We start from the raw sequence: 21,231 nt of genomic DNA, 5'->3' as shown, positions 1-21,231 counted from the left end.
TAGTGAATGCATAATAGTTCTTAACATTACAAATCCCACCTTTCTTTTGACGTCACTTACAAATATAATCTGAAAGCGAACAGTTATTAACAAATGTAAATTTTAACCCACAAAGCTGTTAGTGGATTTCCAAAGCTCATGAGCTACATCTAGTGGACAAAACAGAAGATAACCACAAGAGTCCAAAATGGAAATTCATTCTATCCCCAAAAATACTTATGTTGAACAGACAGATTTCAAAACTTTTCCATCTATTCTTCTGAAGTAATTCTGCATTGAAAGTAGTCAAGATCAACTTGAAGTCAATTTTGTCTCAGGCATATTGGGATAGGAGATGAGTGACAACCATCACTTCCTAACTGGCAATTTTATGAAAGATTTACTCAGTTGAGAACAAAAGGTACTATGCATGGCATAAGCTTGACTTGGAGAAAATTTTAAATCTATCTTTGATTTCATAGTTGGAATACAATATTTTTAAAAGTAAATGCATTAAAAATTCTTTAATGCTTTAAAATCGTCAGTGATTTTACTATAATGCAAGCTATTATAATTTAAATTTTCCTGCCAGCTTTCTCCAGAAGAGCAACACCTTCTTGCAGTTATAATCCGATGACAGAGAAGCTACCTGTGCTAATTCCACAGAAATCTCATTTTTCCTTTCACAGCCCCACTCCATGCTCACTTGCTTTCATTCTCAACAATGACGCTGCCCTCAGCAGTATCATGACAAACTGGACTGTCAACTGAACCACCTGTAAATTAGCACAGGCAGCGTATCAAGGAGCCGAATAGGTGGTTTACTGCTGTAGTAGAAAATGGTTTTCAATTAATCAGGCACTGGAACTAGTACAGAGAAAGAGGATGTTGTTTCAAATGTGCAGGCTTCGTCTGAATTGGGTTCGAGTAAAATAAGTGGCAAATAAAATAACCTGGGCTATAAAGTTTGAAGGAGATTAAAATAACAATGAGAAGTAAAGCCACAGTGGGATTTGAACTGAAGGATGAAAATCTGAAGACTGGACTGTGACAATGTTAGACATTGGTTACAGGAATGTGGGTGAACAGGGTGAACACTGGTGTGGATTTCATTGTAATTACAGAAGATGGATCCATGGAGGCCAACCAGCAGCTAAGGAGAGAGCTTCAGAAGCAGACAAACTGAGGCAAAGCTTTGGACCTCACTTCACCACCTCTGTTAACGACGTTCTGCTGCACCTGTGCCTCAGTTTGCCCAATATTATTTCTTCCTTAAGCAACACCAACATTCATAAGGAAATCTGCAGATGCTGGAAATTCAAACAACAACACACACAAAATGCTGGTGGGACACAGCAGGCTAGGCAGCATCTATAAGGAGAAGCGCTGTCAATGTTTCGGGCCGAAACCCTTCGTTTGAATTTCCAGCATCTGCAGATTTCCTCGTGTTTGCTCACCAACATTCATATATTTATCCTTCAGTTCAAATCCCCACCATGGCCTTACTTCTCATCATGATTTTAATCTCCTCCAGCCCCACGCCCCTCAAACAGACATGAACTCCATTCTTGGTGATACTGTACTCAACTGCCAAAGGCCAATAGCCTCTGGGATAGTATTCATAATGCTTGACACCATTCAAGCTCTCCTTGTGCAGCTCCTGAAATCCTACAGCGCTGATCAACAATTTTTTTACATTACTCCCAATCTATCAGATTAATCAGCTTCACACATTGCTTGTTCTTTCTCCCGTGACATAGGCTGTCAATGATTTTGCAAGATCACAAACAGCAGTGACACACTATTCACGAGTCTAGCTTCATCAGAAGCTTCTGCTCAACTTACTGCTTCTTTATACATACGAGAACAACTGCAGGAGTAGATATTTTTCTCACACCCGCACTGTATTCAGTGTTGCCACAGTAGCACTGTGCTACTACAGCTGAAGAATTCCTGAGCTCTGTACCCTCCTCCCCGTGGAATGCGTGGGTTTTCCCTGGGTGCTCTGGCTTCCTCCCACATTCCAAAGACATAACCACGTAGGTTAATTTGTCATTGTGAATTGTCCCATAATTAGATTAGGGTTCATCATGGTTGTGGGATTGCTGGGGCAGAGTACCTCAAAGGGCTGGAAAGGCCTGCTCTGCATTGCATTATTAAATAAAACCAAATAAACATGATCGGAGGAGCAACATTACTTTGAGAGGGCAATAAAACTGAACAAAGAGGGAGGTAATTAATTGCCTTGGAATTGATGGCAATGGTTATGATGGAATCAGATAGACACTAGTATTCAGTGAGCATTTTCACAACAAAGGGAAAACTGATTATGAGGCAGGAGGCCAGCCCACCACAGGCAGAGCACTGCACGACTTAAGAAGTCTAAAGGTTCTAGGAGAGGTTGCATCACAAGGCATGCATAAGGCTCTCTGTTTTGTTTTAAATGAAGGGTTGGTGAATGTTGGATGGTTTAAAGGACTCTTCTTCTGGCGCTCAGCTCACTTCACATAATCCCGGTGCCTGATCTGCCTAAGTAGACTTCTTACAGGGAGATTATTATAAGAGCTGTAATTATATTTTGCTCCAACTAGATTCACTTAATCATTTCCTTTTGTTTGCTGAGATAGTCTATTACCGCCTTCAAATCCAAAGGTTGCAGCTTCAATCGCTATTCCAAGAGTTGTGTGTATCATATTGTCCAAACACTTCAGTACAGTGCTGAGTACTGTCTTTCAATTAGGTTTTCGATCATCTGTTCTTCTTCAGATAACTTACATACAATTCATTATATGGTGCAGAAAGACTACCTTGCACCATGGTCATCGAAGCTGTCTCAACCAATAGCACCAAAAGCACATTTGCTTTGCGAAATTAATGAAGCATTTTGTCTAGGGCTGGATAGACTAACTTGTTTAGAAGCAGAAGAAACAACAGTCAAAGTTCAAAGTAAATGTATTATTAGAGTACACATATGTCACCCTGAGATTCATTTTCTTGTAGGCATACTCACAAACCAGTAGAATACAGCCATAACAGATCCAATGAAAGACCACCCAACTTGGGTGTTCAACCAGAGTGTAGAAGACAAAAAACTGTGCAAATACAAAACGAAGAAATAAAAATAATAATATGCAAATAAGCAATAAATATGAAGAACATGAAATAGAGGGTCCTTGAAAGTGCGTCCATTGCTTGTAGGAACATTTCAATGATGAAGCATGTGAAATTGAGTCAAGTTATCCCCTTTGGTTCAAGAACCAGATGGTTGAGGAGTAGTAACTGTTCCTGAACTTTACACAGGATCCTTCCAAATTCCGAACACAACTTCAACAGAAGATCAGCAGCTGGCCGAAAACAAGGAAAACAGCACAAACAGCACCTTTTGCCGACCTGTCATTGTAACCAGAGATCAAGAGAAGCCTCAAAGGAAATCACACCCTCATGCCCAGACAAAGAGCAAGGCACAAAATTCAAACAAATTTAAGATTTGAATTTAGGTTTAGAAATCATCCTATTTTTGGAAAATATTTAATTCATCATGTTCACACAAAATTGTATGTCTGGACCTGTCAGGATAAGGGAGGCAAGCCAGAGACAGATGCTCTGAACAGCAAATGAGCAAAACAGAGAGTAACATTCAGGAGCGAGTAATATTCTGGACGAGTTGGTGCAGCAGTCTGAAGACAGAAAACAGAACTATTATTTTTTCCATCTTCTGGACTAATCATATCACTGTTGTAAATTTAGTGCATCATTGCTTCTACCCACTTATCTATTTAATGTTTAATGCTTTCCAGCTAATAGTCCAATTCAGGCTCTATTGAAATGCTCATTTTATCATTTTCCAAAGTCAAGGACGATGACAAGAGCACAAAACATAATCAGCAGTCCACAAAAAAATAACAGAGAGACTCTGTTCGATCGGTGCTCTCAACAAATTATCTGAGTTTTGGCCAAGTAATTGCACTGCTTTTATTATAGAACGAGGCAGCTCTCCCCCAGCCTAAACTGAAGAAAAACACAAAACATTATACTTAAATGGGAAGAGTGCCAATCATGCCTCCCTACCTAACAAATGCAGCATTTCAAAAGTAAATTAATTGAAAGAAAATCACCTTAAGAAAATACTAAAAGTATAGAAACATAGAAACATAGAAAATAGGTGCAGGTGTAGGCCATTCGGCCCTTCGAGCCTGCACCGCCATTCAGTATGATCATGGCTGATCATCCAACTCAGAACCCTGTACCTGCTTTCTCTCCATACCCCCGATCCCTTTAGCCACAAGGGCCATATCTAACTTCCTCTTAAATATAGCCAATGAACCGGCCTCAACTGTTTCCTGTGGCAGAGAATTCCACAGATTCACCACTCTCTGTGTGAAGAAGTTTTTCCTCATCTCGGTCCTAAAAGGCTTCCCCTTTATCCTTAAACTGTGGCCCCTCGTTCTGGACTTCCCCAACATTGGAAACAATCTTCCTGCATCCAGCCTGTCCAATCCCTTTAGAATTTTATACGTTTCAGTAAGATCCCCCCTCAATCTTCTAAATTCCAGTGAGTATAAGCCTAGTTGATCCAGTCTTTCTTCATATGAAAGTCCTGCCATCCCAGGAATCAATCTGGTGAACCTTCTCTGTAATCCCTCTATGGCAAGAATGCCTTTCCTCAGATTAGGGGACCAAAACTGCACCCAATATTCTAGGTGCGGTCTCACCAAGGCCTTGTACAACTGCAGTAGAACCTCCCTGCTCCTGTACTATAATCAGGTGCTATATAAATAAAAGATCATTAGTCCAGTCTGCACCCTGGCTGTTGATCAACTGCGCTTGGCTAATGCACTTGGGAAGTTAAAAGATGTTACATTGGTTAAATTATTCTGTGTTAGCTGAGGCACCTCATGATTGTCCTCACAAACAATTTCAACCGGTTGGACGCAGTCAGAAGATCTAGTTCACCAGATCCATGCCATGAAATCCAGAAGTTACAGCTTCAAGGTAGAGTTGGCCATTCAGTGCTATACTGTGACAAAAAACACAAGACAGAGACTGATAGATTTTGGGAGATTAAAGAGAACAAGTAGTTCTGAGTTAATGTAGGAATGTTGGATTCTGGTAAAATAATCATATTGAATGGCTGAGCAGGCACCAAATGTCCCCCTCCTGCTTCTATTTCACAGGTTCCTATGTAAAACTGAGAGATATTTTATTAGGTCAGAGCAGACCTGACTGTGTAACAGCCTTGGCAATGTCTACCAATGACAAGGAGTCAGATACATGAACATGCAACTCCCAGAAATGACAGTACTGACTTTGTTGAGGAAAATAAAATCACTGGAGAAATACATAAATGGAAATAAATGTGTTTAATGAGCCTAGAATTATACATGACAGAGAAATACTAATTTTGATCACTGGGTTGTGCTGCATCTAAATAGACTAAATCTGAGCAAGCAGAACAGAAATCCAAATACCTAGAAAATTCAGCCTGGAAAAGACCACATTCCAACCCAAGGAGACAGAAGAAACACTGCATTAACAGAGTAAGCACATCAAGTTAAAGATACCACAGGTAAGTGGGGTTGTTGTTGCGACAGCACTCAACATCCAAACTATCTCATGCCTATACGTCTCTTCATCACCAGCTGAGACGTCATCAACCGTGGTGTCATCTGCAAACTTTGAAGTGCTGTTTTACCTGTACTTCCCCACACAGTCATGACAGCAGAGACAGTGGAGCAGCAGGTTAAGCAAGCACACTTGAGGTGAGCTTGTGTTGATTGTGAGGAAGTCAAGAATCAAGTTGCAAAGGGAGATACAGAAGCCCAGGTTTTGAAGCTTTATATTGTTTCTTAAAACCATATTTACAGATGGTGCTCATCGTAAAACTAGTAGAACTTTTCTCAGTTACAGTATTTATTTTATTTGATGTTTTAAGGAAGTTGGTGAAAAAACATGCAAATAAAAACTTGATCAACAACTCTTCAAAATAAAAGAGCACACCTTTGTCACTCTCCCAAAAGGAGAAGGCACCTCCAGAAATATAGTCATAGAATACTACAGCACAGCAGGATCTGCAGATCATCAAGTCCAAGCTGAATTATTAATCTTCCTACTCCCATCGACTTGCACACAGAATATAGCCCTCCATAACCCTCCCATATTCAAATTTATCTTAAATCTTAAAATTGAACCTGAATCTACCACTTTAGATGGCAGCTTGTTCCACACTTCTACCACACTCTGAGTGAAGAACTTTCCTCTCATTGTCCCCTTAAATAGTTCACCTTTCATCCTTAACCAATGACCTCCAGCTCTAGTCTCACACAACCTCAGTGGAAAAAGCCTGCTTGTGTTTACCCAATCTATACCCCTCATAATTTTGTATACCTCTATCAAACCTCCCCTCATTCTGGGGAATACAGTCCTGACCTATTCAACCTTTCCCTCTAACTCAGATCCTCAAATCCTGGCAACATCCTTGTAAATTTTTTCTGCACTTTCAATCTTATTGATATATTTCCTGTAGGTAGGTGACCATAACTGCACACAATAGTCCAAATTAGGCCACACCAATTCTTATATAACTTCAGCATAACCTCTGAACTCCAGTACTCAGTACTTTAATTTATAAAGGCCAATGTGCCAAACACTCTCTTTACAAGTCTCCATACTTGTGACAAGACTCTCAAAGAATTATGAATCTGTATGTCCAGATTGTCTGTTCTACCACAGGCCTCAGTATCTGACCACTCTCTGTGCAAGTCCCACCCTGGTTGGTCCTCCCAAAGTGCAACACCTCAAACGCAGGTTTCTCATGAAATGACAGTCCTTTTTTAGTTCAAAGTTGGGGGTTTGCCGAACACATTCGTACAAACTTCCTAATGGACTGATCCACAATATGTGTCCCACTTTCAGCATTTAGCTTTTGATTCACTCAGAAGCAGTGGGATGAACAATATTTGAGGTGAAAGATACACAGAGCACTGCTTCTTGAGTAACTGGAAAGTAGACAACAGCACACTTATCCATGTTAAATGGGGTAAGAGTGTCCTGTACTATAATGACACCTCAGGACACATTGCCATTTCCGAGAACAGCCACCTTTTTGTCACAGATAGCCTTTGACAACCAAGTCCAAATCCTAGCCTTCTCACGTGGCTTAGCCTCTAAGTCCGGCGGAGCTGTTTCTACTGACAGGAGAAGGGGAGAAGGTGAGTCCTGGCGCCTTAAAACCAGTGCTGCGGGTAGATGGAGCTCGTCAGCCTGGGAAGGCAGTCCAGCTAGGAGAGGGAAAACTCTGATTTCAAACTTCTACTGCCTTGTGGCCATACCCACTCATGGGAAAGGCTTCGGGAGTAAACCCTGAGGACAAATCAGGAGCTGGAGTCCTTAAGGCAGTCCGACATTGCCTTCAAACTCGTTCTGGCAACTCCTGCGATGTCACTGGTGCCAACCTGTATCGGCCCTTGCCCTTCTCTTGGACAACATCGGTGTCGTGGCAAGGGGAGACCTGCTGCTTGGGCAACTGCCGGTCTTCCATACAACCTTGCCCAGGCCTGCGCCCTGGAGAGGGACTGAAGCAAGACTTTCCAGGCGCAGATCCATGGTCTCACAAAACTAACGGATGCCATCCAAGACAGAAAGAAAAATACATGGCTTATATTTACCAAATTTTGTCAGCAAATCACCTTGTGCAGTCAGATATCAAGTACTAACTTGGAAAAAAAATGAAAGCTAAGTAATATATTAAGAATTCCATAGTACTATTGTACTCTGAGCAGGATTTAAGTAAGAAGTAAGAGATATATTAATCTTCCTGAAGTAGTATGTGAAGAAACTGAAGTGCTGTTAGTAACACGATCCTGGTGAGACACTGACACAGACCCAGTACTTCGGTCTGCATGATTACTGATGCATTTGATACTTGTTTAAGTGTTTACTGATAATTAAATATAACAGTTTCTTCACACTGCTTAATCTCTGTTCCAGTGTATCAGAATAACAAACACAGTGCATTGACAATTCTGAGCTACCATTCACTCAATTAAACAAGTTGACTATGTTGGTAACACAATAAATATCTGGTAGTTCCTGCTTTCAGTGGACCTAACCCTGCAAAGTATTAACTGTCAGCTATAATTTACATTTCAAAATTATTATATACATAATGTAATGGGCTCAAATAAAACAACATCTCACCAAGAGCCAGAACATAATACTGCTCAAAGTATCAGTATTCTTTTGCAAATCTGCTATTATACAGATTGTAACCCTGTGTAAGCAAATTACAATAAAGTATGCAAAAGCAGTGTGTCTCTTTCACCAGTTTGTTCCACCGCCTCATTCCCAGATGCAGTGCAGACCAAATCCTTCTTGTCATATTGCTTTTTAATGTCAGGTATTGATAGTCTATTTGTACAGTCGGATATCAAGTACTATCCTCACCCAACATTAGCACATACACACTCCCAACAGAGATCACCAGACATTAACTAAAAGAAGGCAAAACTGTATTACAGATCATCAGTAGACTCCCTTCTCAGATATTTTCCCGTAACATTCTTCCACTCACCTTAAAACTATGCCCTCTGGTATTGGTCATTGTTGCACGAAGAGAAAGGAGCAGTCTATCTATGCTTCTCATGATCTTGTACACCTCTACCACATATCTTCCTTTGGTCATTCTTCCTTTCCTCATAAGGCTTGTTCTCTAATCCAGGCAGCATCATGGTAGATCTCCTCTGTATCCTCTCTAAAGCTTCCACATCCTTCCTATAATGCTGTAAGCAGAACTGAATACAATACTCCAAGTATGGTTGAACCAGAGTTTTAGAGAGCTGCAATATTACCTCATGGTGCTGGAACTTAATCCCCTGACTCATGAAGGCACTGTACATTTTCTTAACTACTCTTTTAACTTGTGCAGCAACTTTGAGGGATCCACCGACTTGGACCCCATGACTCTTCTGTCCCTCCCCACGCTGCTGAGAATCTATCATTAACCTTATATTTTGATCTTCCAAAATGTACCATGACACACTTTTCCAGATTGAATTCCATTTGCCACTCCTCTGCCCACCTCTGTACCCCGTCTATATCCAGCTGAAACCTATGACAACCTTCTACACTATCCACAACACCTCCACCCTTCATGTCATCTGCTAGGTACTAATCCACCCCTCCATTTCCTCATCCGAGTCATTTTTAAAAATGACAAAGGTCAGGGGTCCCAGAGCAGATTCCTGTAGAACACCAACCCCAGGTTGAATACTCCCCGCCTACTACTATCCTGTGTGCATATGTCAATTCTGAATCCATGGAGCCAGGTTTTCATGGATTCTACGTCTTCCTGGATGAGCCAACCATGGGGAAGCTGGTCAAATGGCTTAGTAACATCTTTTCCCACTACATCCACTGTTCCACCTCAATCAACTTGTTTTGTCAGAGGTATTTTTTATGTACACAGAATGTGGCGGGTGTCTCGTATGCACTGCCATGGTTGGTGGTAATGGATGATAAAATAGGGATACTTAAAGATAGGCAAATGGAAGTAAGAAAAATGGAGGAGTAGGTTTATATTGGTTGGCATAACAGCAAGGATTTAAGGGCCCATACTGTGCTGTACTGGGCTATGTTCTCTTCCTGGCTACAATCAGCTAACTCAACACAATGGCACAATAGAACACACCTTTTTAAATTATTACCAAGGACTGGATGAAATCCATCTACAGATATTATTTTATTTGCAAACAATTAAATATTGCCCATCAACACTTGGGATGGAGAGGGTATGTATCTTTAATTGATGATACCTAGTAAGGATAACTATTGGGGAAGTCTTTTCAGGCTAATCTACTCAGAGTATGTAGGGAGGGAAGCTTACGTTAAAGAACAGAAGAGCTTGATTAAGGAAAAAAAAATGATTTTAAATGTATTGCCAAACAAAACAATATCTTTGATATTGTTCTGCGTGGAAAATTTTATAAATAAAACAATACCTTTAGATTTTTTTATAAACGGATGTTTAACTTTGTTGCTCAATTGTCTCCAGTCTAGGAGGATGTTATAGTGAGATCAATTTAGGTCTTCATTTGGTTAAATTCTGCAGGGAAAATCTGAAGCTGGAAATCTGTAATTGGTACCGAACTAATGAAGATGAAAGACCATAATGTTACAAAAAAAAACTTATGAGAGATTAAACACACTAGATAGAGTAAATTTAATGCAGCTTGTATAGGGACAGAAGATTGAAAAGCCTATTACTTAAATAAATAAATAGATAGATAGACAGATAGATAAATAAATAAATAAGAAACAACAGGTTAAATGAAATAATCCAGAAAGAACTACCGGTAGTCAAGATAGACTTCAAACCACTGCAAAAAGCTCACTAGCACTGAGTAGAATAAATCTTAAGGAACTTATTGAAAGGTCAATATTGAGGAAAAATAATTTTACTCTTGAATCATTGTTTAAACACAATCGAAGATGTATTGTATATAGCTTACGTTGTTACATTACAGTACAGCTTTGGTGCGGATGCAGAAAACAACCAAAATTACAGTGTAGTTGGCAAGCTGAACTACGAGGCATGATTACGCAAACTCAGTGTATTTGCTGGAAAGCTTGCGATGTGATAGTTCCAATGGTTAGGATTCTAAATGGATTAGATGATATAGATCAAGACAAATTGTTTCACCTTGTCCAAAACAATTGAAGAGGACACAGCTTGCCCTTGAAAGAAAATACATTCAAAATTAATCATCCTGCAACATTATTTCCAGAGAGCTAATGGTAAGTCTACAAAATGAGCTCCCTAAGCAGATATCATAGATTCATTTGCCTGCAAATTAGATAGGCTCCTTTCAGAAGCTATCAGAAAGACAAAGCACATGTGGAATATCAGAACAAAGCACCTGGCAACCACAGCCTACCCTGGGAGGAAGTGACCTTATAGCTACGGCTGAGAATCTGACTCACCTCCGTGGTACCAATGCTGAGGTGCTAATTTTATTTCTAGTATGGTTTAGTAATGACCACACGTTTCATTCCCCACATAATAACGTAGCTGAAAGAGATCATCTACCATGCTTGCTTTACACTCCATTATTGCTGATTATTGAACTGCCAGCCAGTGGAATGAACAACATTATTTGAAGCACATTTTCCACATGGCTCTTAAAGTCACAGCTACTGATGGATAGTCAAGATAAAAAGAGGACTCGCATTCAACAAAATTAAGTGTGGCAACATTATTTGATGGGCACCCAGATGACCTATCAATCCTATCTCAATAGTAGACGGATATTCACTATCCAGGGGCAGGAGGGTTTCTGCAGGACTCAGATTTTTTTTAAAAAACACAGCAGAAGAAACCGTTCAAGGTTTAAGAGGTTCATTATTAATTTTTAACTTGTACTATTTATGTACCGTCTTGGGCAACAAAGCATGTGATAGACAATGTTCCAGCTTCCTCATTGTAGTATGCCACCACAGCACAACTTCACACTACTGCCCTCATGAATCTGGACACGAGTACTCAGGAAGGACTTGCTGAATATCATTGCACTCAAGGTATTGCTTGGGCACCAAGTCAGGAGTGACAAGGACTCAGTGGAGCACCAAACCTATCATCCTCTCAGGAACCTCCTGCATTTCCTATCCCCAAGAATGATGTCCAAGTGTCAAGATAACACATTTCAAATTTAGGACGTTATACTCAGAGTCAAAGCTGATCTTCAACTGTGATTTCAATCTGCCAAGTGAAATTCATGGATGGATATTTAGGATGTTGTGGATAAAAACTGTTATTTTGCTATTGGTAAGTTATTTCTTGAGGTTTGATATAAAAACTTGCATCAGTTTCACAGTGTCTTCACTTTCCATTTGAGCCAGTTGAAGAACATTGTGATGGCCAATGCCAAAAGGAATGCACTGTGGCAAAGGGGAGTTGGATTTGTCTTCATTGGTATTCAGCCGGTCTGTTGCACGTGATCGGCCCAGTAAGACAATGCACACCTCCTCTGCAGATCCGTGTCATACAGCTGGGGTTAAGGTCTGGCCCACCACAGGAGCAAAGGTTGATACAGATCAGAAAATCACAATGGATCTCAAGAAATCAGCAAACCACAATGAATCTCCAGACCCACCCCGGTGATTAGTGCAGCGCTTATCCAGAACAATCTGGTCAGATTCAAAAACTATAATTTGTGTTATCACATTTCATGGTTTTTTCAGCTCATTTATAAATAGGTCTCCCTCTGAGATCAAACATTTTGACTTGTTTGTAGAGACTGTACATACCTGTATATCAAAAGGCAAATAAGTGCAACAATTCTCTGTTGTAGTACATTTCCAAGTTGATATACATAGTGATAGTGACAATATTAATGCAAATAATAACACGCATCACGAAAAAGATCTAAGATCTTCATAATCCCCATGTTTATACATATTTCTCTGCTGCTCTTTCATAATGGAGAATGAGATTTTTCAGATGTTTGAATCATTGGGCTCTCTTCCAGGGAAGGTGGGAGCTGCACAGAAGGGATGGTTTGCACCTGAACTGCACGTGTACTGTATCCTAGGGGAAGGTCTGCTAGTGCTACGCCATGTTCTGAGCTGCTTATATTTCAATGTATGGAGTATTTCAGGGAAGAAAGATGAGATTAGGGTACAGATCAGCACATGGAATTATGACATTGCAACCAATTGGTTGCAGGAGGGGCAGGATTGGTAGCTCAATGTTCCAGGGTTCTGTCTTTTTAGAAATGATAGAGCCGGAGAGATTAAAGAGGGAAGGGTGGCATTACTAGTCAGCAAAATGTCACGGCAGCACTTAATCAGGACAGACTGGAAAACTAGTTTAGTGAGGTTTTATGAGAAGAACTGGGGAATAAGAAAGGTAAGACATATTAATGGGATTATATTATAGACAACCCAATGGAGGAGCAAATTTAGACAGAGATCATAGACTGTTGCAAAAAACACAAGATTGTGATAGAAGGTGATGTTAATTTTCCACATATTGACTGAGTCTCTCATACTGTACAAGGACTAGGTGGGAAAGTGTTTGTTAAATGTTTTCAAGGAAGTTTCCTTAATCAGTACATAGAGATCCCAACTAGACAGAGTGTGATACTAGATCTCCTATCGGGGAATGAGACAGGGCAGGTGACAGAAGTTTGTGTAGGGTAACACTTGGGATCTAGCGAACACGAGGCCACTAGTTTCAAGGTAATTATGGAAAAGGATACATCTGATCCTAAATGGAGGAAGGCCAATGTTGATGATGAAAGGATCTGGCTAGTGTGAATTGGTACAAACTATTTTCAGGCAAATGTATAATTAGTAAGTGGGAGATCTTCAAAAATTACATTTTGAGAGTAGAATTTGTATGTTCCTGTTAGAATAAAAGGCAAGGAAAACAGGCTTAGGGAACCTTTGTTTCTGAGAGAAAAAGAAGGAGGTGCATAGCAGGTATACCCAGCAGGAACAATGGAGGCACTTGAGGAGTATAAGAAATTAAGAAAGAAATCAGGAGGGCTAAAAGACATGAGGATGAGGTTGCTCTAGCGGACAAGGTGAAGGAGAACCCCAAGAGTTTCTAGATATATAGAGAACAAATAAATACCAAAGAACAAAATTGGTCATCTGGAAGACCAGAATGGTAATCCATGTGTGGAACCAAAAGAGATTAGGGAGATCTTAAATAGATTATTTGCATCTGTGTTTACTCAGGAGATAGACACAGAGTCTATATATGTGAGACAAAGTAGCATGAGTTCATTGACTGTATACAGATTACAGAAGAGGGTGTGGTTGCTGATTTGAGATAAATTAGGGTGGATAAATCCCCTGGTCCTAACAAGGTGTTCCCTTGGACCCTGTGGGAGGCTTGTGCAGAAACTGCAGGGTCCCTAGCAGGGATATTTAAAATATCCTTAGTCATGGTTCAGGTGCCGGAGGATTGAAGGAAAGTCAATATTGTTCTGTTGTTTAAGAAAGGCCAGGATATTATAGGTCAGTGAGCCTAACATCAGTGATGGGAAAGTTATTGGAAGGTATTCTAAGAGTCCGGATATGTAAGTATTTGGATAGACTGGGTATGATTAGGGATAGTCAACATAGCTTTGAGTGTAGTAGGTTGTTTCTAACCAATCTTATGGCCTTTCAAGGAAGTTACCAGAAAAGACAATGAAGGTAAGGCAGTGAACGCTGTCTACATGGAAGATTAGTCTAGAAGGATTAGTTGCTTGGCACTCACTATCAGATAGTGAATTGGATTAGACATTGCCTTCGAGAAAGAAGCTGAAGAGTGGTTGTAGATGGTTGCCTCTCTGACTAGAGGCCTGTGTTTAATGGATTGGTCCCAGTGCAGGGATCGGTGCTGGGCCTATTGTTGTTTGTCATCTACATCAACAATCAGCAAATTTCCAGATGGCACCAAGATTGGGGGTACGGTGGACAGAATGAGAGACTATCAAAGTTTGCAGCTGGATCTGAACCAGCTGATGAAATTGGCTGAAAAATAGCAGAGGTGGAACTTAATGAATACAAGTATGAGGTGTCGCATTTTGGGAGGACCAACCACGGTAGATCTTACATTGTGAATAGTACAGCACTGAGGAGTGTGGAAGAACAGAGGGATCTGGGAGTACAGATCTACAATTCCCTGAAAGTGGCATCACAGGTTGTAAAGAAAGCTTCTGGCACATTGGCCTTCATAAATCAATGTACTGAGTACAGGAGATGGGATGTTATATTGAAATTTTATAATACATTGGTGTGCAAAATTTGGAGTATTGCATCCAGTTTTGGTCACCTAACTACAGGAAAGATGTAAATGGGATTGAAAGTATACAGAGAAAATTTACAAGGATGGGTTATAGGGAAAAGTTGCATGGGTTAGGAATTGATTCACTGGATTGAGGAGAAATTTGATAAAGGTATACAAGATGGATAGGGTAAATGCAAGCAGGCTTTTTTCCACTGAGGCTAAGAGTGAAAGGTGAAATGTTTAAGGGGAGCACAAGGGATAACTTCTTCACTCAGAGTATGGTGAGAGTGTGGAATGAGCTGGCAGCGAAAGTGCTGGATGCAGGTTCAATTTCAGCACTTAAGAGACATTTGGATAGGTGCATGGATGGGAGGGGTACAATCTATGTGTAGGTCAATGGGACTAAGCAGATTAATGGTTCAACATGAACTAGATGGGCCAAAGGGCCTGTTTCTGTGCTGTTGTGTTCTATGACTTTTATGAGGTTCATTCAGCATTCTTGGGCATCAACAGTATCTGAGGCTTCCCTAATGCAACAGTGTAGAGCAAATATGGACATCACAAGTATTTCCATCTCCAGTCTGGAATGAACTCTAAACCTACACGTTTATTGCATTCTTTGCCTTAAAGAACACTGGCAAAGAAATCCATATACATCTGTCACTCCGACATATTTGTTATGAAATCACAAATTGTCCACACATTGACCTTCACTGAAGTGTGTATTAATAGAATTGATCTTTAAATCCTCGATGAATGAAAGTTGTTACTACAAGATTTCTCTGCATGACGACCCTTCATTCTTCCCAGCATGTTGCACTGTGACAGGAACCACAGCCAAATTACATGTATATCTTGGAGCAGTGGGGTAGTGCAGAGGGCTTGAAATCAACAGAAACACTTCGACCTCCCAATACAATACTTCATTTACAGTTAGAATGGCTTGGAAGCATGAAGCACTGCAGAAGCCCACACACTGAAAAATAAACTAACAAATTCCCATGCAATTGATTTGAATAATCCTGGCTGAGGGATCTAAATGTGTGATCTACTATGAAGGTTGAGCATTTGTCTTTAGTTTCCTCATCAGGGTCCATTTCACAATTCTGAGTCTAAATCATCAGTGTAATGTCAGCTAGACTACTCTGCATACATCCAGAGGATAAGAACATCATATATGGTTTGCACATTTCCCAATAATCTGCTCAACATAATTCACATTACAATATTCATAATGTGTTTCGAGAAGATGCACACGAAGAGTACTCCTTGAAACCCAAAGCATTTTTACAGCTAAAATGCCAGATTCCTGGCAGTTGTGAAATGGTTCTATGGTTCCATTTAATATCAGGGAATGCTTGCAGTATACAACCTGAAATTCTTGCTTTTTGCAGACATCCACAAAAACAGGAGAACCCCGAAGAATGAATGTCAATAAAGCTCCAGAGCCCCAAAGCCTGCTCTCCCCCCCACCATGTACAAGTGGCAGCAAACCATCAACTTGCCTCCTCCCCTTCTTATTTCAGCAGGAAGCATCAGTGCCCAGCACCCAACAGCAAAGCCCCCAAAGAGAGACCATGGCCTGCTCTTCAATAAAAAACTAATTGTTCATGCAACAATTCCTCATAGAGCTGTCTCCTTTTCCACAGCAAGACAGGAAATGGCAGCATTGAAGATTCCAAGAGAAAACAGAAAATGCAGGAGTACACAGTATTTCTCTTTTGGAGTAAACATGGAAACTGAACAGAAATTATCCCATTGCACTTGGTCTGAATGCAGTGTCCACCACCAGCTGAAAGCACGTTATTTCACCGTTTCTCCCTCAATAGTGGGCAGTTGCATACTATTTATCAGGATAGTTTCTCAGCTCCCAGTTACTGAGCAAAATATTGGAAGTATTTTCAAGCAAAGAAAGCAAATGGATAATTGTGATCTGTCAACCACACAAATGACTCATTATTTTAGACTGTCATACATTTTTAGTACCATATGACAGAGAAAAGAAAGCGAGTATTTCAAACAAGTAACAACTTTTTAAGCTTGGAGCTTGCTGTTAATACTGAACAGAAGAAAGAAACTTCAAAATGTGCATGCATAAAAAAATGATGTCCTTACCCTTGTGGTGAAAGTTTATCCAGCCAACCTTCTTTAGTTTTCTTTGTTGCACCATAGAAACAAGCGTAGGGGGATATTGAATCTTCATCTGCATTCAAATCCCCGTAGTAAGATTCTCCTGTGCAACCAGAGGATGGCGAATGACTCTCCCGGGAACCGCATGCTGCTTGAGCGCTACTATAATGTTTAGGTAATGGCTGGACACATGACCTCTGATAGCAAATGCTGTCATCTACTGTGGAATATTCTGCTTCACCCTCTTCCTCCACTGTGCTATGGTCAGATTGTGATACTGGCTGCTCAATATAGTCCACATTCAAATTTGCAGTTCTGCAGTCCCTGAAAATAAATAAAGAGCTTGTATTCATCAAATAAATCTTACTCTATTAACACTAATAAAATGCAAAGTTATAGACCAGAATGCTTCTTTAATGCTAGATATAGCCAATTTGTTTCAAGTAACAGCAGCCACTGAAGACTCTAAGTAACTTAGTGCAGAATTTGTATTTATTTAAAACAAATCAGCATCTAACAATAGGAAATCATATGAAGAAATGGATTGCTAAAATGTGTCTGCTACACAAATGGCTCTAAGTATTTCGAATAATTCCAGATGACAATAAAATCACGAACAGAGTATCTGTAAGGCAAAAGCAATCCTCGTTACCTAATTAATCTCTCCTTTGTCATTTTCAGTAATCAGCTGGGATCAAATATACCTTATTTCAACTCCAGTTTTGAATGTTTTGAAGCAGTTTTGAATGAGGCCAACGGAGGAACTTCTAAAGGTAAATCAGTGTCTACATTGAGGTTTATTTCCCCACAAACTCAACAGTACCAGTCCTACATGCTTTCCATACTCATGTTTCCACATGTCAATCTTCTTTAGCACCAACTTATTCTCCAATAGTGTTTCTGTTCTTAAGCCCACAAAACATTCCATGTAATACAGTGAAATAGCTTTCTAATAGGGCCCAAATTCCAAATCCTCAATCAGAAGATACACAAGACCAGACACTCTCATATGCAGTTATCTACTTCCAAATTCTCAATGCACGAAACTCACATCACGTTTCTCCTCTTCCAAATTGTTTTCATGCTCATTTATTAAGATTCTAATACATAATCACCATCTTTTCCAACAGATTTATTTATAACATTTAATTGATGCATTTTCTTAAGGAAGGATTGTGTTAAAAATCCATGCATATCAACATTTGCACATTTTCAACAAACAAGCCTACTGTTGTCATAAAGAAATCTGTTTTTATTAAGCAGAATATTGCTTTTGGAATTGTGTCAGCTCCCTTTACACTTGCATTAAGTAATTTTGTTAATTAAAGACTCTAAAGCTTTCTTTGTCAGAGATGTTGTTAATTTGCCCATAATTACTATAAAGCAATTTTTAAACCAGTATTATGTTGTCTTCTACCTGGTTCTAGGACACATTTCCATTCCCAATAAAAGTTGATGCTTTTTCCCAGACCCCTGCTAGTTCTTCCAGATTCTTGTTTGCACAGTAAATAAATCAATGTCATTAATATCATAAAATATTTATATAACTTCAACAATTTCTGATCATTCACTATTAACTCACTACCCTCTCTTTCCGAAAGACTTACATGATCTAGATTAAATGCTCTCTTTAGCATTTTGGTTATTTTTTGCTTGTTCTTTTGTTCTTTTTAGATGGCTCCTCATTCAACATTTTAAATCAATCCTTTGCCATTTTTGATTTTGGTTTTTTTTAAAAACACTCCTGAACTTTCAATGTAATAAACTGATCAAAAAGGCTGAATCTGCCCTTGGCTACAACCCAGACTCTTTTGAGTTAGTAGTGGAGAGGTCACTAAACAAACTGTTATCCATTATGTACAATCAGGCACATCCTCTCCATGACCTACTGAATAAGCAGCAGAACACCCTTTCTAATAGGCTCATTCAGCTTCACTGTCACAAGGATTGTTGCAGATAATCTTTCCTACCAAATGCAATAAGTATATACAACAGTTCATCACTGTATGACAGGAGAACACACATCATAGTAAAATAATCTCTGTTTTATATTTCATACATTATTATTGCACAGCATTGCACATTGGTGAATTATTGTGTATATTATTCTGTACTTTATTAGTTATTACTAAATTTATTATTATTATTGCTAAGTGTGTTTTTACACTAAGGGATATTAGAAACTTGGTTCGAAAAAAGAGGGATGTCTACAATAGATATAGGCAGCATGGAGTAAAGGAATTGCTCGAGGAATATAAAGAATGTAAAAGGAAACTTAAGAAAGAGATTAGAAAAGCTAAAAGAAGTTACGAGTTCGGTTTGGCAAATAAGGTGGAAGTAAATCCGAAAGGCTTCTACAGTTATATTAAAAGCAAGAGGATAGTGAGGGATAAAATTGGTCCCTTAGAGAATCAGGGTGGTCAGCTATGTGTGGAGCCGAGGGAGATGGGAGAGATTTTGAACGATTTCTTCTCTTCGGTATTCACTAAGGAGAAGGATATTGAATGGTGTAAGGTGTGGGAAACAAGTAAGGAAGTTATGGAACCTATGACAATTAAAGAGGTGGAAGTACTGGCGCTTTTAAGAAATTTAAAAGTGGATAAATCTCCAGGTCCTGACCGGATATTCCCCAGGACCTTGAGGGAAGTTTGTGTAGAGATAGCAGGAGCTCTGACGGAGATCTTTCAGATGTCATTAGAAACGGGGATTGTGCCGGAGGATTGGCGTATTGCTCATGTGGTTCCATTATTTAAAAAGGGTTCTAGAAGTAAGCCTGGCAATTATAGACCTGTCAGTTTGACATCAGTGGTGGGTAAATTAATGGAAAGTATTCTTAGAGATAGTATTTATAATTATCTGGATAGACAGGATCTGATTAGGAGTAGCCAGCATGGATTTGTGCGTGGAAGGTCATGTTTGACAAACCTTATTGAAGTTTTTGAAGTAGTTATGAGGAATGTTGACGAGGGTAAGGCAGTGGATGTAGTCTATATGGACTTCAGCAAGGCCTTTGACAAAGTTCCACATGGAAGGTTAGTTAAGAAGGTTCAGTCGTTAGGTATTAATGCTGGAGTAATAAAATGGATTCAACAGTGGCTAGATGGGAGATGCCAGAGAGTAGTGGTGGATAATTGTTTATCGGGATGGAGGCCGGTGACTAGCGGGGTGCCTCAGGGATCTGTTTTGGGCCCAATGTTGTTTGTAATATACATAAATGATCTGGATGATGGGGTGGTAAATTGGATTAGTAAGTATGCTGATGATACTAAGGTAGGAGGTGTTGTGGATAATGAGGTGGGTTTTCAAAGCTTGCAGGGAGATTTATGCCGGTTAGAAGAATGGGCTGAACGTTGGCAGATGGAGTTTAATGCTGAGAAGTGTGAGGTTCTACATTTTGGCAGGAATAATCCAAATAGAACATAGAGGGTAAATGGTAGGGCATTGAGGAATGCAGTGGAACAGAGAGATCTAGGAATAACAGTGCATAGTTCCCTGAAGGTGGAGTCTCATGTAGATAGGGTGGTGAAGAAGGCTTTTGGAACGCTGGCCTTTATAAATCAGAGCATTGAGTACAGAAGTTGGGATGTAATGTTAAAATTGTACAAGGCATTGGTAAGGCCAAATTTGGAATATTGTGTACAGTTCTGGTCACCGAATTATAGGAAAGATATCAATAAATTAGAGAGAGTGCAGAGACGATTTACTAGGATGTTACCTGGGTTTCAGCACTCAAGTTACAGAGAAAGGTTGAACAAGTTAGGTCTCTATTCATTGGAGCGTAGAAGGTTGAGGGGGGATTTGATCGAGGTATTTAAAATGTTGAGAGGGATAGATAGAGTTGACGTGAATAGGCTGTTTCCATTGAGAGTAGGGGAGATTCAAACGAGAGGACATGATTTGAGAGTTAGGGGGCAAAAGTTTAAGGGAAACACGAGGGGGTATTTCTTTACTCAGAGAGTGATAGCTGTGTGGAATGAGCTTCCTGTAGAAGTAGTAGAGGCCAGTTCAGTTGTGTCATTTAAGGTAAAATTGGATAGGTATATGGACAGGAAAGGAGTGGAGGGTTATGGGCTGAGTGCGGGTAGGTGGGACTAGGTGAGATTAAGAGTTCGGCATGGACTAGGAGGGCCGGAATGGCCTGTTTCCATGCTGTGATTGTTATATGGTTATATGGTTATAAATGTTGATACTGTAATGAAATGATTACCCACTCGGGATCAATAAAAGTACATGTTATTATTATTAAACAGAGGTATATGTTAAAGGACTGTTGTGACCAGATTTAAGTCCCCTATATTAAACAGGAAATCAGGCTCACATTTAGGCTACAGTTGTATTTATTAAAA

The 21,231-nt window shown here is 39.7% G+C and overlaps 1 protein-coding gene across 5 annotated transcripts in view; it reads right to left on the bottom strand.

The window, feature by feature from the left end:
• arap2 (ArfGAP with RhoGAP domain, ankyrin repeat and PH domain 2) overlaps nucleotides 1–21,231 on the bottom strand; it is a 420,641-nt gene that overhangs the window by 249,881 nt on the left and 149,529 nt on the right. For all 5 annotated transcript variants that reach the window (XM_073064859.1, XM_073064858.1, XM_073064860.1 and 2 more), the window contains one exon: nucleotides 16,871–17,209. In XM_073064859.1, the coding sequence (XP_072920960.1) occupies nucleotides 16,871–17,209 (339 nt within the window). The remainder of the gene's footprint in view (nucleotides 1–16,870; nucleotides 17,210–21,231) is intronic.

This window comes from Hemitrygon akajei, chromosome 13, assembly GCF_048418815.1.
Source record: "Hemitrygon akajei chromosome 13, sHemAka1.3, whole genome shotgun sequence".
NCBI classification, from domain to species: Eukaryota; Metazoa; Chordata; class Chondrichthyes; order Myliobatiformes; family Dasyatidae; genus Hemitrygon; species Hemitrygon akajei.
This window is presented reverse-complemented; position numbering and strand designations above follow the sequence as displayed.